The 27,822-nt window shown below is 37.5% G+C and overlaps 2 protein-coding genes across 6 annotated transcripts in view; one reads left to right on the forward strand and one right to left on the reverse strand.

The window, feature by feature from the left end:
• The window catches only part of coro7 (coronin 7), a 166,194-nt gene extending 159,144 nt beyond the window's left edge, over positions 1 to 7,050 (forward strand). The window contains exons 25-31 of one of the 3 annotated variants that reach the window (XM_058771632.1): positions 1 to 62; positions 168 to 259; positions 737 to 823; positions 5,259 to 5,343; positions 5,786 to 5,922; positions 6,008 to 6,073; positions 6,271 to 7,050. The exon at positions 1 to 62 is cut by the window's left edge and continues 74 nt beyond it. In XM_058771632.1, the coding sequence (XP_058627615.1) occupies positions 1 to 62; positions 168 to 259; positions 737 to 823; positions 5,259 to 5,343; positions 5,786 to 5,922; positions 6,008 to 6,073; positions 6,271 to 6,360 (619 nt within the window). In that variant the 3' untranslated portion in view covers positions 6,361 to 7,050. Of the gene's footprint in view, positions 63 to 167; positions 260 to 736; positions 824 to 938; positions 2,057 to 4,760; positions 4,899 to 5,258; positions 5,344 to 5,785; positions 5,923 to 6,007; positions 6,074 to 6,270 lie in introns of those variants that run through there. The other 2 variants (XM_058771631.1, XM_058771630.1) reach the window with 2 other exon arrangements.
• Positions 7,051 to 8,068: 1,018 nt separating this feature from the next.
• glis2b (GLIS family zinc finger 2b) overlaps positions 8,069 to 27,822 on the reverse strand; it is a 41,775-nt gene continuing 22,021 nt past the window's right edge. For all 3 annotated transcript variants that reach the window (XM_058770240.1, XM_058770242.1, XM_058770241.1), the window contains 6 exons: positions 17,322 to 17,538; positions 17,115 to 17,245; positions 14,218 to 14,400; positions 13,995 to 14,128; positions 12,789 to 12,907; positions 8,069 to 12,711 (listed from right to left, as the gene is read on the reverse strand). In XM_058770240.1, the coding sequence (XP_058626223.1) occupies positions 11,993 to 12,711; positions 12,789 to 12,907; positions 13,995 to 14,128; positions 14,218 to 14,400; positions 17,115 to 17,245; positions 17,322 to 17,511 (1,476 nt within the window). In that variant the 5' untranslated portion in view covers positions 17,512 to 17,538 and the 3' untranslated portion in view covers positions 8,069 to 11,992. The remainder of the gene's footprint in view (positions 12,712 to 12,788; positions 12,908 to 13,994; positions 14,129 to 14,217; positions 14,401 to 17,114; positions 17,246 to 17,321; positions 17,539 to 27,822) is intronic.

Consider the following 27,822-nt stretch of genomic DNA (forward strand, 5'->3'; position numbering starts at 1 on the left):
GCTCTCTGGATCCAACGGACAGCACCGCAAAATCAGCCTGCGGCCCAAAGACATGACGCCCAGTAAAGCTCAACATCCCCAAACACAACTCAAAGAATACCTGTCCAAAAATCTGCTCTATGCATGTGGTGTTACAATACCCTTCCTTATGATCTGTTTTCTTTCAGTGAGTGAAGCACCAAAAGAGGCTCCTGTTAGGAAGTACCTGCCCTCCTCCGTCTATCTGGAGGAAAAAACTGATGAACAGAAGAAAGAGGAGGTATCTCTGTCTGTCTATCTCTCTATCTATCTATCTATCATTTGTTTGTTTATTCATTCATTCATTCTATATAGCTGTCATTTGTTTATTCTGTCTGTGTGTCTGTTTCTGTCTATTGTTTGTTTGTTCAATCATTCTGCAGTTTATTTGTTCTGTCTGTCTGTGTATGTCTATTGATCGTTTTTGTTCATTCATACTGTCTGACATTTGTTTGTTGTGTCTGTCTCTCTGTCTTGTTGTTTGTTCAGTCTGTATGTCGTTTGATCATTCTGTCTATTTGTATGTTTGTTCTGTCTCGCTGTCTATCATTTGTTTTTGTCTGTTTATTCCATCTGTTGTTTGTTTATTCATTCTATCTGTCTGTAGTTTATTTGTTCTCTCTCTCTCTGTCGTTTGTTTGTTTATTCATTTTATCTGTGTGTTCTCTCTATCTGTCCATCTGTCTCATTTATTTGTGTGTATGTGTGTTTCTTGCAGTTGCTCAGTGCCATGGTGGCGAAGCTGGGAAACAGGGAAGACCCTCTGCCACAGGAGTCATATGAGGGGGTGGATGAAGACGAGTGGGTGAGTAAAGAACTGACCCTACAAACACACATGCACACACACACACACACACACACACACCAGATGATTCATGACACACTATAAACTATCTAAATCCTGTCTGTGTGTGTTTCAGGATGACTAACACACAAGCCTTGCCTCGCGGTCCAGTCAGGGTGCCAGCAGCAGACATGGGACGTGCCTGCTATATTTGAATCTTGCCATTCCAGGGTGCCAACGTACCTCTGAACCTCCGAAACGCCCCTCATTCCATCGGCTTCAGCTCCATACAACCTGCTGATTCACTCTCACACACTCCTCCATCCGTCTTCTAGATAATCCACCCGTCATCTATATGCATTGATTTAACTGGAGTATTAATATCGGTTATTAGCGGTTAAAATGATTTTTCACAGATTAACACATTCCTATGCATAACTCAGACGTTCATCTCAGATGCATAACGCACATTTACAATATGACAGTTTTAATGATGGGCATCAGTTTTGTACTGCTGTAATTGTATAATGACTGCATGATAGCACATGCCTTCCTCAATCTGTAACACAAAACCTCTCTAGATATTTTCATTGGTGAAATGTGCACTTAATACAATCATTTGAATATTGAAATGGTTAAATGTACGTTTTACATCAATATTGTGGTAATTTGTTGGATTAAATGTCACCTCCTTTAGGTTCTTAGCAATGTTAGATATCATTTAATAAGTCTTGAACAAAAATGTTTATGTGCGTCTAAATGAATGTTCTGGAGACTGTTGAAAACACTCCTTTTTAAACTGGAAAATACTCCTTTTTGTATTTTTCCTTCTGCTCAACCTCATCAACAGTATTAACACAAATCTGCTTCACAAGGGTATTTTCTCCAATAATCAGGTCTATCAAAAGGCAATACAACTAATTTTTTTTTTTTAACAACATGTTTACATATGCCAGGTAAGGAATCGTGCATGTTATGGCACTTGTACCGTGTGATGTCCTGTGCTTGACATGTGATCATGTAATCACACATAAATGGTAGATGTTAATAGACATGGTAATGATCTGCTATGTGTTTTTTAAATGTGAGCTCATTTTGTTACCAATCTGATGTTTTTGGGATGCTTTTTCACAGCACTTGTAATCGCGTTCATTTTAATACTTTATAGGCAATAATGTTTTTCACTCCTCTTTTGAATGGAATCAGTCTTGTGGGAATGTTGCCTCAAAATAAAACATTGAGAGCTAAGAAATATGGAATTGAGTGGTGTATTTATTGATGATCATCACAATCATATTGTAATTGTTGCAATTGTGTTATTGCCATTATTATTATTATTATTATTATTATGCAATGTATTGATATAATTATGTAATTATTTATTTATTTATTTATATATATATATATACATGCATTAATAATACAATATACATTATATAATATTATATAATGTATTGTTAATGCAGTATATTATTATTATCATAGTTGTTTCTCTATATTGTTTATATATTCTGGTTATAGACAAAATTCTTATCTGGTAATACTAAATATACAGTTCTTTTGTTTATTGTTATCATTAGTAGTAATAGTAGTAGTATTTAATGTATTAATAATAATTAGTGCTGTCAAACGATTAATCACGATTAATCGCATCCAAAATAAGTTTTTGTTTACATTATATATATATATACAGTGAGGAAAATAAGTATTTGAACACCCTGCTATTTTGCAAGTTCTCCCACTTAGAAATCATGGAGGGGTCTGAAATTGTCATCGTAGGTGCATGTCCACTGTGAGAGACATAATCTAAAAAAAAAAATCCAGAAATCACAATGTATGATTTTTTAACTATTTATTTGTATGATACAGCTGCAAATAAGTATTTGAACACCTGTCTATCAGCTAGAATTCTGACCCTCAAAGACCTGTTAGTCTGCCTTTAAAATGTCCACCTCCACTCCATTTATTATCCTAAATTAGATGCACCTGTTTGAGGTCGTTAGCTGCATAAAGACACCTGTCCACCCCATACAATCAGTAAGAATCCAACTACTAACATGGCCAAGACCAAAGAGCTGTCCAAAGACACTAGAGACAAAATTGTACACCTCCACAAGGCTGGAAAGGGCTACGGGAAATTGCCAAGCAGCTTGGTGAAAAAGGTCCACTGTTGGAGCAATCATTAGAAAATGGAAGAAGCTAAACATGACTGTCAATCTCCCTCGGACTGGGGCTCCATGCAAGATCTCACCTCGTGGGGTCTCAATGATCCTAAGAAAGGTGAGAAATCAGCCCAGAACTACACGGGAGGAGCTGGTCAATGACCTGAAAAGAGCTGGGACCACCGTTTCCAAGGTTACTGTTGGTAATACACTAAGGCGTCATGGTTTGAAATCATGCATGGCACGGAAGGTTCCCCTGCTTAAACCAGCACATGTCCAGGCCCGACTTAAGTTTGCCAATGACCATTTGGATGATCCAGAGGAGTCATGGGAGAAAGTCATGTGGTCAGATGAGACCAAAATAGAACTTTTGGTCATAATTCCACTAAACGTGTTTGGAGGAAGAAGAATGATGAGTACCATCCAAGAACACCATCCCTACTGTGAAGCATGGGGTGGTAGCATCATGCTTTGGGGTGTTTTTCTGCACATGGGACAGGCGACTGCACTGTATTAAGGAGAGGATGACCGGGGCCATGTATTGCGAGATTTTGGGGAACAACCTCCTTCCCTCAGTTAGAGCATTGAAGATGGGTCGAGGCTGGGTCTTCCAACATGACAATGACCAAGCACACAGCCAGGATAACCAAGGAGTGGCTCTGTAAGAAGCATATCAAGGTTCTGGCGTGGCCTAGCCAGTCTCCAGACCTAAACCCAATAGAGAATCTTTGAGGGAGCTCAAACTCTGTTTCTCAGCGACAGGCCAGAAACCTGACTGATCTAGAGAAGATCTGTGTGGAGGAGTGGGCCAAAATCCCTCCTGCAGTGTGTGCAAACCTGGTGAAAAACTACAGGAAACGTTTGACCTCTGTAATTGCAAACAAAGGCTACTGTACCAAATATTAACATTGATTTTCTCAGGTGTTCAAATACTTATTTGCAGCTGTATCATACAAATAAATAGTTAAAAATCATACATTGTGATTTCTGGATTTTTTTTTAGATTATGTCTCTCACAGTGGACATGCACCTACGATGACAATTTCAGACCCTCCATGATTTCTAAGTGGGAGAACTTGCAAAATAGCAGGGTGTTCAAATACTTATTTTCCTCACTGTATATGTGTACTGTGTATATTTATGATGTATATATAAGTACACGCACATACAGTATATATTTTGAAAATATTTACATGTTTATACATTTATATATTCATATTCTTATATTATATATAAATATTTAATATATATACATATATTTTTCTTAAATGTATACATGCATGTGTTTGTATTTATATACATAATAAATATAGACAGTATACACACATATTATGTAAACAAAAACTTTTATTTCGGATGCGATTAATCGCGATATATATATTCACAATATAATATTAGTAGTAGTAGTAGTATTTCTCTCTATATATGTCTATTTTATTCAAGAACTGCTTATAGACAAGTTTCCCATCTGGGGGCTGTTTCATAAAACAATTTTGCTAAATAAGCCAGGCTTATTTCAGTTAGTTGAACCAAATCAAATGACAGTAAGTCAGACTAACTGAAATATGAAACAGCCCCCTGGTGAATTTAAATATATTCACTGACTTATGGTTTTATTATTATTATTATTACTACTCCTACTACAACATTTACAAGCACAATAAGAAGAAATAAAATGTAGAGAGTTAGGAAGGAACTATAAAAATAACTAAACCTAAAATTAAAGTTTTTTAAAGCATGTAAATGCAGATCATCAATTTTCTTGAAATGAATAATGATCAGATCGTGAATGTCCTCCAGCCAGCAGGTGTCAGTGTGTGTGTAGTGTGTGTTCGTCTCGTTTCTTCGCCGGTTTCATCAACCTTGATGGAGTTACACGTGAAAACATTTGCCCTGAACTGAGCTGTTTAACATCATCACAGCAGATCAGTATGGTATGTTCATATATTTACTTATAGATCATAATCATTTTATGATTTTATGTCGGTAGCTCTGTTTTTCATCTCTAGAAATGCTAATAATGGATCATTCCATATCAGATGTTCTTATGCAACGACCTTGCATTTCATTTTCATAGTAGGAGTAATGTCACATTACATTATGAACGGAAAATGGTTGTATGGACGATCAATGAATCTTTATGACCGCAGAAGTGATGTGAAGATGGTTTAAAGAGGCTGTGTATTTGTGAAGCAGTGAAGTAAATATGTCCTCTCACATGCAATTGCATGCCACTTTCTTAATGTTTTATGTTCTACTTTGTATATTTATTTTGTGTTTTTGTGTTCACACAGGCCAAGTATCTGGCTCAGATCATTGTGATGGGGGCTCAGGTGGTCGGACGAGCTTTTGCAAGAGCTTTACGTCAAGAATTTGCAGGTCAATGCAAAGAAATTCTATATTATGTTCAGTCATTTATTAATAATTAATAGCGTATTATTAGTAGTAGAATTTATTATTCATCAATTTCTCACCATTAGGTAAATGGTATTTGTTATTGTTGTTAATATCTGCTTGATACATACATTAAATAAATACATTTATACGTGTATTTATTTATTCTTATTGAACATCTCCATAAAATAACAACCAAATATTACAACATACTTATAGTTATTATTGTAAATCTTCTATTTTTCTTATTTTAGAAGTCTTAGGAAAATATGACCGCATTGCAATGTCGTACTACTCAAATATCTTACCATGACTGTTAGTTTAAACTTTATTGTCCACCACTGTGGAGATTTGTAATGATCTCCAATATGAGGAATACTCTTTATGTGAAATATGACTGTAGTATGTTGTGTGAATGTGAATGCAGCCAGTCAGGCGGCCGCTGAGGCTCGTGGTCAAGCGGGCAGACAGTCTGCGGCTGCGTCTAGTTTCACAGGAATGACTTTACAAGAAGCCCAACAGATACTGAACCTCTCCACATTAACACCAGAGGAGATCCAGAAGGTGAAAGTCTGTAAAATAGGGCCTAATTGGGAACAGCATTACAGTATTCACCCTCTAACAAAATGTGTTTTTATTTTCTCCTCAGAATTATGAGCATTTATTTAAAGTCAATGACAAAGCTGTTGGCGGTTCATTCTATCTTCAATCAAAGGTAAGCAATGAGACAATCGTTCAGTCTGGTCATTTCTTTGTTGTTGTTGTCTTTTTGTTAACATCACAATAATGATAAAGCAGGTTTGTGGTCACAGAAACTCGTGGGTCAGGGTCACTCATGGATTTTCATCCCACTGAGCCCAGATCTTTAGATCAAATAATAATAATATGTGTTTGTCATGGACTCTTGTATAGGTGGTACGGGCTAAAGAGCGTCTAGATGAAGAACTCTCCATTCAACAGCAGCACCAAACCAAACCACCAGACCAGCAGCAGGAGACATGAGCTCCATCCTCACACCCCTCCACTGTAATTATGACCCGGACCCACAATAAAACTTCATCTTTTTCTACATTGAAATGTCAATCATTTCTTTATTCATCCGTCAGAGTAGAAGAGTATTTTCTGGACATTATTTGGAAGGTAATTTATCCTGAGGTCTTGTTGGACTTCATCCAGGAGCTCATGGAACTTTCTGACATGTTTTTACTCTTCAAAAGTTTGGTGTTGATAATATTTTTGAAAGAAGTCTGTTATTCTCATCAAAGCTGCATTTATTGGATCAAAACTACAGTAAAAACAGTAATATTGTGAAATATTGTCACAATTTAAATATTGTTCAATTTGTTTTCTAGTTGAATATATTGGAAAATGTAATTTATTGTGGTGATCAAAGCTGAATTTCAGTGTCACATGATCCTTCAGAAATAGAAACCTTTTGTGAATGTATTTACTGTCTTTTTTGACTAATTTAATGCATCCTTGCTGATTTTTATTTTTTATTTTTATTTTTTTGCTGACCTCAAACTTTTGAAAAGTTGTGTATCCATCCATTTCTTCATGTTGAAAGGAATGATCTGGATTTAATATAAGGTATCAACTTCATTTCAGGCTTAATGTATATTACCACAGAAGTCATTTAAAACTGTTAAAACTAGGAAAATGTTTGCAGTAATTAAAGTCTAGGCAAAACTTTGGATGGATTTTTCTTCAGTAAAAAGTGCTTGTATCGCATGTCCATCTTTTCCAAGCTGTGAAAGGATATGAGAGATTGTCCAGACAAGGTTAATAAGTGATGCTATCACACCTGGCATGATGTTAAGTCTTATGGCTGTACTTCAGAAACAGTAATTTATGTTTATCCCAGTATAATATTATGCCCCATAGACTTCTGTGTAAGTGTAAACAGTCCAGTCTGGATGATGCTTGTCTGTTATAATCAACAGTGCAGCAGATGAAGTTTTTTTTCTTCTTCATCCAGAACTTTCCTTAAAATCTTGATACACTTGGTCTTCATTTAAGGTCATTCTTTTACCTTAATTTACTATTGTCAGATTCACACCACAAATACTGTCAGTGAAGGAATATACAACATGTGTTGCTATTTGAGTGATCAATAAACTTTCGCTGGTTGGTTATTACTGTAATTAATATATTTAAATATTAATATATAATAATATGTATAGCTACATTTGTTATTGTATTTTAAGTTTTTTCAATTTTTGCCCAACCCAAGTATATGTATTATGAATGTAGTCTATACATAAAAAGAAAAAATCTCTATAAATGCATCATGAATTAATGAGAGCTTCAGACTTCTGTGATTTAAACCAGCTAATCACACTGGATCTTTAACAAAGAAAATGACTGAATATTGAACATAATTATTCAGGATTAAATATCAAATGTTAATGAGGATTAGGTCATAAACACTGACTACTGAAATTAGTTTTGGGATCCTCACAAACACTGTGTATTTACACTAAAATTACTGTTATGTATATTTCAGTTATTCAAACGGGTCAGTCAGACAAGTCGAGCAAAACAAACAGATGAAAGAGCCAAGAAAAATAGTTCAACATCTCATCCGAGGCTAAGACCCTGATCTGAGTTAATACTGTAAACATTTCAGCCATCTGTACATGAATATCCCAAACATTCAGCCAAAAAAAAAAAAAAACACAGCAAAGCGCAATATATGAAATGCAAATTTATTAAACATTTGTTTCTTTTATTTTCATTGACATCCTTATCAATATCGTAATAAAAATCCTCTAAAACAGGAGCACACACCTATGTTGTACCAACTGGAGACTTTTACAGCTCTAAAATTCTGCATGTTCAGCTTCAGAACATGATGCTGGGAAAAATATATATTTATTTATATATATATTTATTTTCATATACTGTATTACATCTACATTTCAACTATAATAAAAGGCACTTGGAAAAAATTAAAATACTGATATTAAAATATCTCAAAAATGTGCAAAAAAGGAAGAAAAAATGGATACTGGCCTTTCCAGGCCATAGTCTTTTTGTTAACCCTTTGTGCATCTCTGTGGCACTTCAAGAAAGTGTCCTATTATTAGTTAATTTTAGAAACATCTTTACTTTTAATGTGAGCTTTTTTCTAAAATGGTGCTTAATTTATGTACCGCATATAGTTTCTTGCATCATTGGAGTTTTGCTGGAGTGAATATCTAAATTTAAATATCTAGCTCTGACATCTTCCCTGCCATTCAGTTTATTGCTTAAGTCTCTCAGTAAATTCAGAGTCATTGGGGATGCACCATTGTTTTGTAAAGGCCTTTGGAGTCTCCTGTGTAAAACAGTGTGGCCGTTTTCAGAGTGCTCAAAGGGTTAAAGGTTCAAACAGCTTATCTGATATTGAAAATTGATGTAGACCTTGACAGGTCTGTGTCAGTATCAGCTTTCTCCAGCCAACAACATGAGAAAAGGGAGTAGGAGGAGGTGGGCAAAGATATGTCCAACTTGTTTAAAGATGCAAGGGTTAATAAACGTCATTACCGGTAAAGCCTCCTAAATACATGCTGATGTCAAAGCTCTCCAAACCAGAGAGGATTGTGTTTGATTACTGTATGTATTTGCATGTATTTGCATGTTATCTCTACTTAAAGGCTTTACAGAAGCACAGGGTTAACCTTTTCTTGGCTTAAACCGAATAAATAAAAATAATCTGGGGCCATGTAAGTGTCAGTGACCTACTTTTGAAACTTGGCGCACAATCAAGATGTGGACAGTGGGGACTTGTGGACATGTTGATTGCTTGAATGTCCATTATAAAGAACATTATACAGTATGTAAACTTCAAAAATCTCGGTATGATTATGGGCTAAATGTAAGGGCTTCTTACTCAAACCCTTCCCACAAACTTATCCGTCACCTCCTCCAGTCATTTCTCCCTCTTTCCTCGCGATTCACCTGCTGGAGAAAGCTGAACACAGAATAGTGATAGCACAAACGAAGCAACTTCAACATCAGGAAATGTCACGTCCAAAAACAAAACAAAACAGCATTAATTGTATAGTTTCCACAAACAATAAAACAAAAATAATTATGGAATAAGACTCTGAGTGTAAAAATGGTTTGGAGGGGAGGGCAGGGTACATGCTTTAAGGAAGTGCGATTATTTTTTACATAATATTCGTTTGTTATAATTTTTTTTCTCCCAATCTATGAGTAATGGACATTACTGAAAGATGCTCTAAATATGTCATCTCTGTTCTGAAGACAGAAGCTGTTGTGTGCCTGAGTTCAGGAGAGAAGACTTAATCAAGAGCGTTATTTGAATCTGAATGAGATCTTGATTGCAACATTTTTATCATCAATGGAGGATGACAAAGACTGTGTAAAGTCTCTCTCACATGACCCACTTCAGAATTTCAGTGCACCTTTCAACACAAGAATCATACGTCGCTTTGACGTTGTAGATTGCATCATAAAATGTACAATATCTGCCTTAAAGGTTGTGTTGTACAACTTGATGTGCCTAAAATTCTAGCACAGAATCTGTCTTTTGAGTTTTGATTTTCAGTTTGTATGATGTACCACATAATGACATCATGCAACTGGGGAAAATCAGAGCCAAATGGGGTCAAATGTGAAATTTTTAGTATTTGGAGCGTTGCCTACAACTCCATTTGTGTAAGGTGGCGTCAGGAGTAATGCTGAAACTTGACACCTCGCTCTAGAGTGCATTGGAGAATGTTGATGTGAGTCATGTGAAAGGGTCTTAAATCAAAATGCTATCTTCTGGCCACCTGAATAGTGCTTTCTACACTTTATTATTAAGTCCATACTTTAATCTCTAGGTTTACGATTAGATTTTTAGCACAGTGATTTAACATGGGGCAAACTGTGAAAGCAAAGTTACTTTAACCAAACTAGGCCCTTAATCGTTGCAGTACACTTAAACTGGTGTATTGCAAGTGTCAGCTTGCAAGTGTCCACTGGGTTGTGGATAACAGTTTAACATTCCACTATTATGCATCAGCCAAAGGTCTTTTCTCTTACCCTGCCGTGCTAGTATACTGCAAAGCGAGACAATACTATTAAATCTGGCCCTTGGTTCAGCTAGTAATGTGCAGTACAAGTGATGACCACAAGATGGCACTATTTACAACAGTGCCATGTCCTATGGGGCGTTAGCATGACAGCTTGGTGAGTTTGTGCCCTTGTATGACTTAAAACTCAGTCGGTCTGAGCCTTGTGTCTGTAAATTTCTTATTCAACAAAATAGAGCTAGTCAAGGTTTCTATTTCCTCCTCCTCAGAGGACAGATTGTCATTCATACTTTGTCTGTTTTTATTCAAAGATTCAAAGCTTACATTGCAGTGACACAGCTAGCAGCAAATGCAAGGTTTTTCATATAGCTTGCAATAGCATTGAGCTAAGGAAGTTCACTTGCAAGGGATGCAGAGGGTACCTGCAGACCTAGGTGGGACTCGGGACAGTCTGAAGCAGTGGTGTCCATTCCCGCTTCTAAAGGGCCACCGTCCGGGAAAGTTTAGCTCTAGCCCTAAGTAAACACACCTGTACCAGCTAATCAAGGTCTTCAGGATCACTAGAAACTTGTATGTAGGAGCTGAACTCTGCAGGAAAGTGGCATATCAGGGCCAGAACTGGACACCACTGGTCTAAAGGGTACAACAGATGTTGATTGACGGCAAGTAAAGAGCTGCTCTCGCCTGACCTACGACCTCAGCACCCCTTTGCAAACCTGACCAAGCCCATGCGATGTAGCCTCAAAGATCTCTAGCTCGCTATGCTCAGAGGTCTTTTCATAATGCACGGAATGGCTTGAAGGTCAGTTCCTGAAGAATAATAGCATACATTTGTGTCTTTAGTGTGTTGCGTACACTGTCGTCCAAAAGTTTCTCTTACGCATAAATACAATTGTCTCTTGAAGCAAGGGCACAGATTCTGAAGTCTGCCATTTAGATCAGTGCTCTCATAAAACAGAAAACAAAGTGTATAAGACTTAGGGTCCAATCTTGCTTCGGGAGAGCCACCAGAGTTTAGACCAGGGGAGGGCCCTCAAGGTCCACTGTCCTGCAGAGTTTACCTCCAACAAACTCACCTGGCTGTAATTTATCTAGTGATCTTACAGACTTTGATTAGTTTAGTTTCTGTTTAGTGAGGGTTGTAACTAAACTGCAGGACAGTGGACTTTGAGGGCCAGATTTGCCCACCACTACTTTAGCCCCAACCCTAATTAAACACAGTTAATCAAGCTCTTCAGGATCACTCAAAACTTTCAAGCAGGTGTGTTGGAGCAGGTTGGAGCTAAACTCTCCAGGAGCAAGACTGGATAACCCTGGTAATAAGATAAGCCAGAAAGAAAGAGAATGGAATGGAGGTGAGTGTTTGACCACTTTCTAGATTGTTACGAAAATTTCGCTTCAAGATACCATCCCTATTACCACAAGAAACAGGTAGCTGTGTCTGACCATAAGGTACAAATTAGAACTGAAGTAGCGCTAAAAGTTGAAGATGGTATCACCTGCAAGCAGAAACGCATTTGCTTTGTGAAAACCCCCCATAGGCTTGCCTCTGACCTCTGATCCCTGTTCCACCCTCACCCTTCCCCTGCCGTTCCTCTGGAATGTGGCGCTCAGTTGACCACAGCTGGCTTCAGCACCACCGGGCCAGAAGGGATGACAACCCAAGACAGGGGGTCGTGAGATGCCCCCGTAGACAAGTTGAGCACTCCGCCGTGGATCTCGTCCTCACCCTCCTCGCCTCTGGCCTTGCCCTTGCCATGGTCCCTGCGCTCCGAGCCCAAAATGGGCACCATGGGCAACCCCAATGTGGAAGATGAGAAGGTATGAGACAGCAAGGGTGACTTGGCCAGGCCAAGCGGGGAACCACTGAAGGACAGGATGGAGGTCCCCCCAAGCCCAGCTGGAGGGGAGCTTGGGCAGCCCAGTGTGCTCAAGTCCAAGGGGCGGGGACTGAGGGGGGACAAGGGGAGGGAGCCTCCGAGACCTTGCAGACCGTGACCTCCCAGGAGAGCAGCGGCAGCACCAGGAATGATGATGTGGGCCCCACTGACGTAAGTCAGCTCAGATTCTTTCCCTGGCCCTGCAATCTGCACAGGCTTCATCAGAGAGCCCACCCCACCCGGACCTCCCTGCTCCTGGGCTACAAAGTGCCCGTGAGCCTTGATATGCTTCCTCAGGGAGCTGGGGTCCGTGTAGCGTTTTAAGCAGCCCACCATCTTGCAGTAGTAGGGCTTGTCCACATAGTGCGTGCGCGTGTGTTTGAACCGATCACTGGAATTGGAGTAGCGCTTGTTGCAGCCCTCGTAGGGACAGATGTAGGGCTTCTCTCCTGAAATACAACCACCAAGTTAGCCAGGTCATGCAATCTTCACGTATCTATCCATACATTTAACTTGGTAGACAGACCTGTGTGTGAGCGGTTGTGAATCTTCAGGTTCTCCAGGCGGGAAAAGCTCTTGTTGCAGGTGGGACAGCGGTGAGGTTTCTCATTGGTGTGAGTACGGATGTGTATCAACATCTTGTACCTAATGATGCAGACATTAGAATTAACACCTTAATGCTTTAGAATTAAAGGGTTGGTTCACCCAAAAATGAAAATTCTATCTGTCAAACCCGTAAGACCTTTATCTTTAGAACACAAACTAAGATATTTTAGATAAAATCCAAAAGCTTTCTGACCCTGCATAGACAGCAATGAAACTACCACGTTAAAGGTCCAGAAACGTAGTAAGGACATAGATAATATAGTCCATGTGACATCAGTGGTTCAACCGTAAATTTATGAAGCTACGCAAATACTTTCTGTGTGCAAAGTAAACAAAAATAAATACTTTATTCAACAATTCTTCTCTTCCGTGTTAGTCTCCTCCACGAATTCACAAGAATACCACATGACGCATTAACAAAAAGTATTCTCGTAGCTTCATAGAATTAAGGTTGAAACACTGATGTCACATGGACTATTTTAACAATGTCCTTACTACCTTTCTGGGTCTTGAATGTGGTAGTTGCATTGCTGTCTGTGAAGGTTCAAAAAAATAACAAAAAGCTAAATCTTAATTTGTGTTCCGAAGATGAATGAAGGTCTTACGGGTTTAGAACGACATGATGGTCAGCAATTAATGACAGAATTTTCGATTTTTTTTATCCCTTTAAGGTAAATGCTTATGTAACTTAACAGTGCCACTAGTAGCTGTAACTGCAGAATTTTCCTTTCCAAGGAAATGAACCTAAAATGGCTTATATGGTGGGTAACACACCAGTATTTCTCCATTTGTATCTTTGACGTGTCAATATTCAGTAATACAACATACCTTTAAAATTGCCATGCTTTTGTGGACATTTCAGAATACCGTGAGACAATCTATTAGCCAAATTGTTGACTTTTTTCTAAACACACCATAGCTTAATTTCAATCAACGAGTTAAGATTAACACAACGCTCTCCTGTCCAGCTTTTAAATGTAACCTTCTTTAAGATGGGTCATCGTTACCCCTTGGCTAACTTCTAATTGATTTAGTTCTTGACATAGAGGATAAGTTTATGCAACTGGCCCCTGCTGGTGCTAAATGATTCATAGACAGCCTGATTTAGAAAATGCAATAAACACACCTGGCGTTGAATCCCCGTCCTTTGCGTGCACATCCCTCCCAGTGGCAACAGTACCCAGAATCCTTCTCAGGCTTCACATGGAAGTCATTGACATGATCCACCAGGTCTTGCAAGGAGTCAAAAAGTAGGTGGCACTGTGACAAGAAAACATGCACTATGAGCTCAGGTAAAAAAATAAATAAATGCACATTAGCACCTGCATTAAACTGCTTCTTTTTCTCACCTTCCTCCAGCGACAGGCCAGCTGTTCATCTGCAGAGAGGTCTGGAGAAGCTCGTGTGTCCTTGGGCTGCCGAATGAACATCGAGGAAGGCAGGTGAAGCCCTCCTCCTCCTCCAATGGGCACGAAGAACTGGAACGCTTGAGACATCGCCCCTCCCTCCACGTAACGGAAATGAGCCGAGTCCTGCGGGAACAAAACCAGAAAAGGCAAACATAATTCAAGCCTCTTTATCTTTTTACAGCAGGCCAGCGATTCTAGTAAAAGTTGTTAAACTCAGTAACAGGAGCTACAGGAGGTCCGTGTTCTGTAATCGCCCTCTCAGTGGGAGACTCTTATGAGCGTTTTGCTGGATGTGGCGGCTCGTCCTCTACATGTTTCTGCCCCCAGCTGTGCTGATCTGAGCTAATGCCCTGCCACACTTTGCACTCCACCACAGATTTGAGACTTTAATGAGAGAAAGCAAAATGGCAAGGCACCAATAAACGTAAAACAATAAGAACATAGAATCTTATACATGGAGCTTGATTTTGCACAAGTGCCCTATTATGAGCACTCTGATAAAAGTGTTTTTAGATAGCATGACTAGAGACTAAACTATAAACTAGAGATTGTTTTGAAGGAAATGTGAGTAGGTGGGAATCAGCAGGAACCTGGTGATATTATGTAGACATTTGAGTCACGTTTTGATAAAATTGTGAGTAATATTGCCGTGTTATACTCAAATGCTACTTTTTCATCTGTTTGTTCAATTCAGTTCGTGAAATTAAAATCTAAGTTAAGAATATGAGCAAATAGAAATAATTATTTTGCCCTACTTGGTGGTCAGTCAAAAAAAAAAAATGTTTTAAATAATTTTAATTAAATTTATATTTATTTATTTAATACACTTAAGTTGAAATATTTTTACCATCTCTAGTGGTTTTGTTGTTTTCAAAACTATTAAACTGACAAATGCTATTAAAATATTTATTAATTTGTTATTTGTTCTAAATTTTGTAAATTTCTTAATATATAATAACTATATGTGTAAATATTTTAAAAAATATATACAGCATGTGTGTGTATTTATATATACATAATAAATATACACAGCACACATACATATATTATGTGAACAAAAACATATATTTTGGATGCGATTAATCGTTTGACAGCACTATTATATATACTTTTTATATACTGCTTTAGTACTTACTAATATTTTGAAATAGGTTTTATTTTAGTTTAAGTTTTAGTAATTTTATTGTGCTTTTGTCATTTTTATTCAAGTTCTTTTTAAAAATATTTATATTTAGTTTTCCTAAGTTTCAGGCAATTTATTAATTCAACGTCAACTTATTTTATTTCAGTTGCCAAACCTTTCAAACTAATTTTTAACAAAGACTTTTAGGTTTAAGTTTTTCATCTAATATTTATATTTCATTTTATTCAATCTTTGTTAAAATGGCAATTAACAAAAATGATTTTATATATAAAATAAGATACTGTGATATTTTAAAGTATATATATATTTCTTTCTTTTACCATCACTAGTTTTTTAGTGTTTAAGGGTTTGTTCATGTTTCTGCCCCTAACTATGAACAACAGTAATAGTGATGCTTAAGGGTTAATTAGAGTAGAGACAATGATGGTTTTGACTGGACAACAGTGTCAGGGCTGTCTGGGAAGGTTTCAGCTATGTGAGAAATGTGCATAGAAAATCATGTAAAATGAGGCTCAGTGGTGCCATCATCTAAGACCTGGCTGCTGTTCATCCATTGGCTTAAAGGAGGGGTGGCAGGCATTGGAGTCACACACATAAGCACACAAAAAGCCATGCGTCTCGCTCCCAATTCAATTTTGAGCGAATTAAATTAAGCAGAAAGAGCTCTGTGTGGCTGTACCTCGCTGTAAATCTGATTTAACCTCGCGTCCCATCCGTCAGCCCCACGGACGGGCGAAAGAGAGACACTTTTGTGAAGGGACACAGGGGGCATTTGATAAGAAACACCAGTTCTGGGTCACTGAGGGTAAAAGATCTGAATGTCTCGTGTTGAGGGAAGATGGGGAATGTTCCTGGGCATTTCATGCACATACTTACTGTATGACCCAAACAGAACCGAGCCTTGGGTTGCTTATTAGTCCTGTTGCTGCTCCTCACTTCTCTTGATGCTTAATGAACAAGATATCTCAAGAAGTCTCATTTAAGAAGCAGCAGACCTAGTTTAAAGCTAATTAAAGTTATATAGTGAAATATTATTATAATTTATATAATTAGATATTTTGTAAAATTCCTACCGTAAATAAATCAAAATGTAATTTTAGTAATATGCATTGCTAAGGACTTCATTTGGCCAACTTTAAAGGCAATTTTCTCAATATTTAGATTTTTTTGCATCCTCCAGATTTTCAAATAGCCAAATATTGTCTGATCCTAACAAACCATATCAATGCAAAGCTTATTTATTAAGCTTTCAGATGATGTATAGATCTAAGTTTAAATAAATTGACCCTTATGACTGGTTTTGTGGTCCAGGGTCACATATGGTCATTTTATGCTTGCATATAAATCCCTTTTGTCTCGTTAGAACAATTTATTAAGAAAAACACTTGTGTTAAAGATACATTTTGTGAAAAGTCTTATCTTAAGAAGTGTTGCTTCCCGATTTTTAAGATAATTCTAATCTTGATTTTTAGATAGTTTAAATAAAAGACAAGTCAAAAAAGACTTTTTAAGTCATTTTTACAGATTTTTATCAGATGGACTACAGGACACAACCCCAAACATCAACATAACAGATCATTAAAAAAAAAGGCTGTTTTTGCTTGCATTTTAGTATATTTAAGCTTAGATCACTGTAAAATGTTTTAAAGTTATGTCCATGGACATGTGCCGTTCCCTAGTGTTGTGGACTCACCCCGGGGAAAATGGGAGCTGAGCCGTTTCCATTGGAGAGATCCGGAGAGCAGGCGGTATTTCTGGAGGATGGGGACATGCTGAGGTCCACGGCGGGCGGTGTGGGGGTCTCCGATTTATCCTGCAGGACACCTGTGGACATACACACCTCTGTTATATTCTCTGCAATTACAGTGCTGTATACGTCACGCTGTACTGATTTGTTTACCTGTGTGTGGAGAGGCAGGAGACGCTGGAACGATGACTGCGGTCCCGTCGTCTGCCATGCGCAGTTGCCCCGCCCCCTTGGCGTGAATGGGAGAGGGAGTGAGAGTGGGCGGAGACCTGGCACCTCTGTCCCGCCCACTGACCCGCCCCCTCGGCACCTTCAGGTCCAGTGGCTCGTCTAAGGACAGCATGACGGCATGCGGTCCGGAGCCTGCAACCTGCACAGACAGACACAGAGAGCAGTTTAGGTGAGAACTCTGAAACATTCACACAGATCCTGTAACAGCAGGACAGTTGCATAAGAGCAGTGAGCATTCATAACACCACCATGACTTTCATGCTGGAAAGATGAATTCAGAAGTAGCTGCTTTAAATGGACCAGAACCGTTCCATAATTTGATGGTTGTCATTCAGATGGAGAGGTTGAGTTGTGGATTTCAGCATCTCTTTACTGACTGTAATACGTTTCAGTGTATTTCACTATACTTTTATTACTATTTTGAATTAGCTCTAAAATTTTATATTTTCCGTTTTCATTTTAATTGCAATATAGTTTAATCTTCAGTAATTTTGCTGTGCTCTTGCAATTTTTATTCGTTTTAGATTTTAAAAAATATTATATATTAGTATTTATTATATTATGTATGTGCTATTGTAGTTTTTATTCATATTTTGAATTAGCTTTTTATTTTTGCTTTTTCAGTTTTTATTATAATTAAAGTTTTAGCATTTTTGTCATTTTTATTAGTTTTAGATGCTTTTTTAAATGTAACTATTTAGTTGGAATTTATTTCAGTTTTAGTTTTCATCTCCCTTTTTAAATTTTAGTCATTCAATTTAAACTTGTTGCCAAGGCAACATTCCAAATTTTCATTAACTTTTCTTTTTTTCTTTTTTTTTCATCTAATAACTAAATTATGTCAGATATGAGCATTAAAAATAATAAATGTTAGGGATGAACTAAGGAAAAATTTGATATCAGATTATTTAGAACAATATCTGCCAATTCTTATATTTTGGTGCTTCTGCTTTTTGTTAATAACTTATAGATCACTTATAATTAATTACACAGCTTTGGAAATAATGTTTTTTTATAGACTGGTGGTGGTTGAGGAGATTCCCCCCATGTAAAGCGCTTTGAGTACCCAGAAAAGCGCTATATAAATGTAACGACTTATTATTATTATTATTATTAATATAATGAACATGAGCTGTTTTCAAACAATTGTCTGATGTTTTATTACTATTTAAAAAATGGTATGTGAAACTGCATATTACATACATATATTCAAATATTGAATATATTGAACACATATTGAACTTTCTATTCATCAAATAACACTGTTTCCACAAACATATGAGCACGAATGCTTCCGACATTGATTATAACCAGAAATGTTTCTTGCGCAGCAAATCAGCATATTATTAGAAAGATTTCTGAAGGATCATGTGACACTGAAGACTGGAGTAACGATGCTATTCTAAATTTCATCTCAGAAAAAAATTACATTTTACAATACATTCATATGCAAAACAGTTACTTTAAATTGTAATAATATTTCACAACATTACTGTAAATATTACTTGTAAACTTCTTTCAAAACCATTCAAAAATGAGCATATGTGTTTATTATTAGTACGTTTGGAAACAAAGTTGTGTTTAGGTGGTACAAAGTTAATCCAGCGAGCACTTTTGAGGTAGTTTACTCTGTTACATGGAAGCAATTTGCATACTCTGCATAGCATGCATATACAGTTCAGAAAGTAGTGTGACAGACTGCAGCTGCATACAGAAACACACACACAAGCGTTTAGATGCTGTTGTCCTGAATTTCACTTGGCAAGAAAGTTTTTCCAGTTTTGCTCATTGTCTTTCTAAACACCTCACACACACGGTCAGCCCGGCTGAAAAAACATCCCCGATCTCACACAATTACTTCCACTAACTTCCCCTCATCCCCCCGCACAAACTGTCCTCACAATTACAGCCATTACAGCTTCCACATTCCTGCCGACTGCATGCGAAATACAACGTTCACTGAGCTCCACCTCAAAGCACAGTTTCACATCTCTTTTTGTGTGACATATAACCACATACGCATGCTTCCAGCCGCGCTGAATGGCTCTTTGAGAGGGTTTAGCTTGTGCCAACAGCAGGAAGGTCAGCGAGGTGAAGGCAGCGGGTCACTGAGTTCAACAGCCCAGCCAATAATCAGCAGATAACCGCACACAGAGCTGCATTATCAAGCTGATCTGCATCCTCGGCCCCCCACAATGTCTCAACCGCGTCCTGAAACGATCTGTGTCCTCTCGGAAAGATCTCAAACGCTCAAATTTTTTGGTCTTTGATGCCGCGCCAAAGAAGCGGACAGGCAGTTTTACAACAACTAGCGACGATTGGTCAGAAGAATAAACAGGTTGCGTCACGGCAGGAGTTAATGTGCAACCCGTAGTATCTCCAGCCGTCTGGTGTGTAAGCGTCCCGTGTGGACTGAACCTGTGCTATCTCAGACTGGGGTGGGGTTAGAGACGTGATATGTGTGGTATGTTAAGGGGTTAGTTAATAATTTTCACATAATTGTGTCTCAACACAACTGCTTTGTAACTCAACTCTATTGTGTGGACTGAGCGTCCAGTCAGAACCTAAAAACAGCATTGCAGCCCATATTACTTTTATAATGCCAAATATTTTTTAATGAATTTGGACATTTAACAAGATAAACATGCAGGGACTTGATTTTATCATGTAGGTTTACTCCATCAGGTGCTTGAATAGTCAGAGGCATTGGGACGTCAGTCAAGAAGAAAAATAGTTTCAGACTATGAAGGTTAACATTTATTTATTTTGGAATAACACGTACTGATGAATTCTGAACAATAGGAACAGGAATGTTTTAAAGTAAATAAGGTCAGTTTTATTAATGCACAATCCCATATCACTTGTCGTCCGTTTCATTTCATTGTATTGTATTGTATTGTATTTTATCAGTACTGATACTGAATATCGTCCAGTATTTAATACTGAACATGGCATGCTCATTTCTGCCTACTAGTGTTATTTTAGTATCATTGATAACCTATTATACTTTTTGTTTATATTTTGAATTAGAGTTTATTTTTTCTTTTCATTTTTAGTTATTTTTTGTCATTTTTCTTATTTATTTATATTTCTTTTTAGTGTTTATATAGTTTTAGTCATTTTAGTACTGCAAAGTAAATGAAAAAGAGAAATGTTGCCTTGCAACTAGCCGAAATAATAATTAAAAATCATTTATTTGATTTCAGTTAATGTTTTAGTTAAAAAATAATATTTATATATTATGTTAGCTATCATCTAACAATCAAAGTTAATTAGATATAAAACACTTATTATAATTTATCATTTGAATATTGAAAATGAATATTCACCTTTTATACTTTTAATTAAAATATTATCTGTGTGAGCCAGAATTAAAATTTCAATGCATCTTCTAGTCCCATTTTGTTTTTATATTAAGTTTGTTTAATAGCTGCCATAAGCATCAAGTTTTTAAAATAACTTTTCTGAAGATTACAGTAATATGTGGTCAAGTGCTGTACGTTTCTTGTGATGGAGAAGAGCGAGCTCAGCACTGGTCCTGGTTGTCAGCCTTCCTGCTGTTCAGTTTACTGCTAACACACCTGCCTGTAATTTTCCAGTGAACTCAAAGAACTTGATTAGCAGGTGTGTTTGATTAAAGTTGGACCTAAGCTCCACCAGAAGGTAAGACCTCCAGAGAGTTTGGAAATCATATTTCTAATGTGTGCTCAAGTCATTTTGGTCAGGCTGATATAAACACGTTGGCCAATTTAACATTTCATTCTCTCTCTCTCTTTCACCTCCAGAATACATTTGGAGCACAAGAGCAACAATGTGAAGAACAAAGCATGTGCATTATGCATGCAATATCATGCATAATGCACATATAAAATGCTTATGTGCTGCCACAGTGAAGGATGGGAAAATGTGGTTGTGCAAACCTGTTGTGGCTAAATGAATTCGCACAAACTCAACTGTATACATTTAAGAAGATTCACAATGAAATCTTGTGATCAATACCAATTACAGTAGCTTCTGCATCAGTCCTGAGCTCCCACATGGTTCAGTCAGAAGAGCCAGAAGTTTCCATAACAAAAGAGCTCTTTGCACTGGTCACAGCTCCATGTGTAAATCATTACTAGTCCATGCCTATGGCCAGCTGCAATAAATCATCTCTTCCTTATTTTAATTAGCCCCCCAAACGGTCCACGTCTGACCCCCCTCACATTTCCGAGAGACTGTTCGGGAAAGGTTTGATCCAGCCGGTTTGAGGAGAAGATTCGTGTTCGTTTTTGTGCTGAAAGGTACTGATTGATAAATGGCTCTGAGGTATGAGGCAGGTCAGGGTTGTGTGTTTTTTGACAGGATACAGATATATAGTGCAAGCCGCGCATTGGGCTTCATACATGCCTGGATCAGCCACATCCCATCTGGGGTTAGAGATCAGTCATAATGCTGCACAAAAGCAATCCTTTCTATGAAAAAGAAGGAACTTGACATGATAATCTCCTTTATAACATTGAGGGGAAAAAGCATTTTTGAGACACAAATACAAGAAATTTAGAATTTCTTTCATCCTGCATAAAAACCTGTTGATTATTATAATCGGTGATAATTATGTAATAATTATGATAAATTATTTAGCTGTTTCCTTACTTTATGCTATTGTTTTTGTCACCACTATTATTTATTGCTAGTATTTATACTGTTTTTATCAAGAATTATAAAATTTCACTGTTATCAAAAATTTGATATCATAGCAAAATACACTTGATATATATCATTATCAGATACAGTATGTCATATCCCAACTCCTCATTATTAAATAAGTATTTGCAGTATTGACCAAAATAACTGTGATTATGATTTTTGCCATAATCAAGCAGCCTTATTGTCTATTTGCCTCTTTCAGATGAATCGCTTGATTTTGGAGAAAAGCGTCTGCTAAATGAATAAATGTAAATGTAGTAATTTATGTATTTGTATGTACTTTCTAATGAGTTTATTAAAATAAGAACAAATTTTCTTTGCAGTGTAAGGTATTACATACTGATATTTGTTGGTAAGATTTTTTAAATAAGTCTATTTTATTATATATTAAAATACCATTTATTCCTGTGATCAAAGCTGAATTTTCAGCATCATTACTCCAGTCTTCAGCATCACATGATCTTTCAGAAATCATTCTAATATGCTGATTTGCTCCTCGAGAAACATTACTGATTATTATCAATGTTGAAAACTGCCTAATATTTTCATGGAAACTGTGATACATTATTTTAGGATTATTTGGTGAATAGAAAGCATTTATCTTTACTGTCACTTTTGATCAATTGAATGCATCATGGCTGAATAAAAGTAGTTATTTCTTTCAAAAAACACCTTGATGGCCACAAACTTTAGAATGATTTCTCTATCAGAGGTTGAAGAGTTAACTAATGTAAACTGGCGAAACACACTGGTTTTAGTGAAGACTGTTATTAAGACGTCATGAACTTTCTTCTCATTTTCTCTCTTGCAGTGCACATGTGCCAACTGGAGAACATAAATATTAGCCTCAGACGCTACGAGGGCTGTGCTATATCTTTCAAGCTTTATACATCTCAGGTTTTGTTATGTCTACATCATATTTAAATACTGCATTAGTTTGTTCACCTCAGAAAACCTCTGAAAGAACTCAACAGTTTGTGTCGCGGGGAGTTCTTTCACTGTGGAGGTGCTGGGCTGAGACGGAGTCAAGCGGTAGCGCTCCAATGTGAAGTTTTGGGAGAAGGTGTTGCTCTGCCCCATGCAGACTTCCCCACCCCACCGTGGGTTTGGCAGGGCTTTAAAAGGCAGCATTGTCCGTGTCCCGCCACCCCCTCGCTCCTATCCCCTGCAGAGTAAACATGGGCCGCAGCAGCTGAAGGAGAGCGTTTGGAACGGGGCGCTGGCTTCCACATGGTGTGCCGCTGAATGAAATGTTTGTGCCTCTGCTGTGACCCCGGCGGCCAGAGGCCTCGACGCCCGGACCCCCTTGCCCTCCTCGCCCCCCCTGCGGAAGTCACCAAATCTGCCATTTCCTGGGTAGGGGCGATGTGGGCAAAGAATGGGGTCAGGATGAGGCAGGGTCAACGGGAGGGTATGGGTTTCACTGGCCCTGTGAGGTCAAACCTCTGAGCTGATCCTAATTAACCCAAGATTGCAGACAGCCACGGGTCACGACATGCTCAGCGTGATGTATTTCTACTCTCGGGTCACGTTGAATGAGCGCACCTACAACTAAACGAATGCCACTACAACTAAATTACAAGTGGGAAGTTTTATGTCAGAAGCTTTATTTGTAAATGTACAGTTCAGCTTAGCGATATTATTGTTAAGTACAACTTCAAAAAATAGTATTTGTTAATTAAAATAATAAAATTTGGCATTTTACTAATTAGTTGAAATTAACTATTAGTTGAAAAACCTAATCTAAAAAACGTACGTGAAAATTAGAAATGTTTCTTTGGCAAGTAAAAAAAAAAAAAGTTTTTAAGTACTAAGATTACTAAAACTAAAATATACATTAAACCTAAATAGAAATATTTATTTAAAAAATGACAAAAACATAACTTAATCTTTAGCAGATCTCAGAATGAATGTTTATTTTTTAATACTTTTGCTTAGAGTATTGTGATGTCTAAATTCTCTAGCATTTAAAACTATTGGCTTGTTTTAGTTTTTAACACAAAATATAATAGAATTTAAATTCAGAAAATAGAAAAATTTGAAATACAAATAAAGCAAATAAAATAAAAAAATAAAAACTACAAAAAAAATGTAATTACTAAAACTTAAATATAAATTAAACCTAAATAGAAATATAAAAAAAAAATACAGAATAAAAATGACAAATGCACATAAAAACTACTAAAACTGAAAGCTGCAGTCCATAACTTTTTTTGGTTTAAAAATTATCCAAAATCAATATTTGAGCAAGTACATAGCCCAATTCACAACGGTTATCTTATAATAATGTGTTCTAATTTGAGAGGTATGGGGTAGGTTTTCGGGGGAAATTCGAGCATGGCACTGCGTCATTACGTCACGTCTGTAAACATGAAGAAGTTTTCCCAGTTAGTAGGCTATCGTAGATAGAATCTGTGATTCCGAGCAAAATAACACTGATTTAGCTTTTGCATTGTGATACAGCGATGAGGTGATAAGCTGACGTAACCAAACTACATTTCCCATCATCCTCTGTGAATGCAAAATGTGGATTAAATAATAATGCACCAATTGTGCACTAAATGCACATCCTTTGCATTTCATTTTGTTCCATTGGTGCTAAAAAGATTTAAAAAGTGAAAAAAAAAAAAAATGTTGTAATTGAAATTTTGAACTTGTAAGTTTGAGATTCCCAGGAGGACTTGAGTCTGGGTAATGGCTGTACTCGCTGGTGAATGGTGGCCGGTTTGCGATTGTGTGTTTTATGAGCCAGCTGTTGGGTGTGAGTGTGAAGCGCATATGCTTTTGAGTTTGAGTTCCTTTGTACTGAACTGTGGGTGTAACTCTATATTCCCAGCGCTCTGGCCCTGGGAGGTCGTCTGCAGAGAACTCCTTACCCCTACAAACACACACAAACCAGATTGGACTCATATTCCGACATCCAAAAACTTTAACTGAGGTCTCTAACATCACAAATACATGTAGAAATGTGTTTGAGATGCGTTCTCTCATCACTGCCACACCAATGTTGGAAGGAAAGCGGACCTGCAGGTGTTCAAGGACTCCAGTTCACCCTACCTCAGATATATTATGCATAAAGAAAGCTTCGCCTTCTATGTGTTTGTGATATCAATGCAACTGCAAAAAAAAAAAAAAAAGACATTTGCTGAAATGTGATTCTCAAACATTAGCTTTGTATTAGACGTGTAACAAAGAATTTCAATGGCTTGGTTTTGTTTTAGCACAACAATTAACCTGCTAGACGTAGCTAGAAGAGATTGCATTTTAGGTTCAGTATGTAATATTGACAGCTAGTGTTGAAATGCAGTCCAAATTCAAAATATTGGAGAGAGTTTCTCCCGGCCTCCTCAGAGCAACAAGAACGAGCGTAACTGACAATGGAAGGCAAAGAGCCCTACACTAGAGCCCTGCGCAGAACTGTTTTCTTAATCCCGCACCCACCCGCTGAATTTCTGACCAGGACCGCCTGCTCCCGCAGGCGCGTTCCACTATCGCCCACGCCTGCAATGTTTGTGTCCACTACATTTTCTGGCTTCTGTGGCTGTGATGCCCAACTTTCTCCACCAACTGGCAACCCAGGGTGTCGAAATACTATTTGGTAAACTCTAAGTGGGCGGAGTCACACAGACCAAATCAAAAACAGACATTCCGACACAGAACACACATTTCAAAGTAAAATAACTGTCTGTAACATTGTCTTTTGGAGATACAATGTAAACTTGCAAGTTTTCAAAATATCTGACATATTGTGATATTTTTATGCTTTAGTACAGTAAAATTGGTACAACACAACAGGACAACATATATTAGTAAACACCCTAATATGACATACAGAATGAGCTTTTTAAATAGTGTAAATAATTAAAAATTATTTAAGAAAGAATAATTCCCAGCAGCTGAATTATTATACGTGTAATTTAGTGGAAAAGTGTCTGGATCTGATCTGTATTCATAAGGCTACCCGCACACTAATTCCATGTCTGCATTGGCATTAGTACCGCTGCATTTTGGCCGGATTTAATGAGCATGTGGCCAGCTGGTTGAAATGTTGGTTATAAATGCAGGCGGTCAGCTGGTTGTGTTTTTTAGTCATCTGTATGTTTCTGCAATCATGAGTTTTCATGAGCGACCACCTGCAGGTGATGAAATCTGCTGAAATTCTACACCGCTGCTAAAAAAAAACAACAAAAAAAAACACACCCTTCATCAGAAACAAGTTTTTTTTTTTTTTTTTTCTCAGAGATGTCCCGCACCTGAAGGGCTGTGTCTGGACCTGCTAGATGGTCTGGCTTGGGGGTTTAGTGTGGCCTTAACAGGCCTCAAACAAACTGCCATTTGTTTTAGCAGATTTTTAGACTCTGAGGCTAAAAATAATGAATTATTTAACAGCAAATTTCAACACTCTTAAAAATAACGGTTTCTAAAAGAGCCTTAGAGCCCAATGCCAAGGGAGACTCTTTTTAAATACTCAAGATTTTGCCATAGACTTATAGACTGCCATTGAAAATAATTCCTCCAAAAATGATATTTATTTAATCATTTACTCACTTTCATTCTATTCCAAAACTGTGCGATTGTTTTTTACATTTCTACTTACATTTTTGGGTGAATTGTTCCAAAATCTTGAAAAAAAAAAAGAAAAACAGTCTGCGTTTGACAACATGTGCCATTGTGTCTCTTAACTGAATGTAATGCACTACTTTAAATGTTTCAAATTGCAAAACAGATTTGAGAGACACTTTCTCGATTTCACTAGTCACTATGTGCTTTAGTTACTGTATATGGGAAACATTGGGTGTCAACATTCAAAATTTCTTCTTTTGTGTTCTACAGAATGTACAGGACAGACAGGACAGTGAGTAAATTAACTTTTCAACTTTATTTTTAAAAAATAATCCAAAAATGGTTTAAAGCATATTGCTATAGACGACAACTTCATTGATCCTTTAAAATACCTTCTGTCTCTGAGCATCATCTTTCCTGCTAATGCATAATACCAAGAACCTATAATGTATACTATATAATGTATTGATTTTTATTTTTTTTATCTCCAATATAGCAACTCAAGAACCCTAAAGAGAAAATCCTTAGGCAACCCTGCATCTTAAAAGCAAAGGTTCCAATTAGAACAACTGAACATTCCAATGACACTGAAGTATATATTTAAAAAAAAGTTCTCCAAAGAACATTTATGCTCTAGTTCTTTGGAAAGCATCTTTGTTCTGGTGCTTTAAACAACCCAGAACCCAAAACACTGATCTGAAGAACCTATTATAAAGGTGTTGCGAAGAACCCTTGAGGAACCTTTAGGAGGTTTTATCGCTTTAACCATATTTCTTTCTCTCTCTCCTTTCCTGACCTTCCCTGCGGCAGACTGACCCCACCTCTCCTGACGCACATACACCCAAACCATAGTACCCCTCCTCCCCTGGCACACACACACATAACACAGTCCCGAAGCTGAGAGAATTTTTCCTGCCGCCCCTCCACCTTCAGCCAGCCGCCTTCTCAGACAGGAAACCTCAGTTTCCACTCCGCCTCCACAGGGCCCCTCTCTCGCTTTCCTTTCTCTCTCTCCATCTCCCTCCTTGGATTTTCTTCTCCCACCCCTGCTGTTTTCCCATCATCTCTCTCCCTCCCTGAAAGTGTTTCTTTCTCCGTACAGTTCACAGGGTGCACAAACGGATGGCCCCTTTCTCTCCCCACCTTCTTATTTTCATAAAACAAGGCAATC

The sequence above is a fragment of the Onychostoma macrolepis genome, chromosome 03 (genome assembly GCF_012432095.1).
Source record: "Onychostoma macrolepis isolate SWU-2019 chromosome 03, ASM1243209v1, whole genome shotgun sequence".
In the NCBI taxonomy this organism is placed as follows: Eukaryota; Metazoa; Chordata; class Actinopteri; order Cypriniformes; family Cyprinidae; genus Onychostoma; species Onychostoma macrolepis.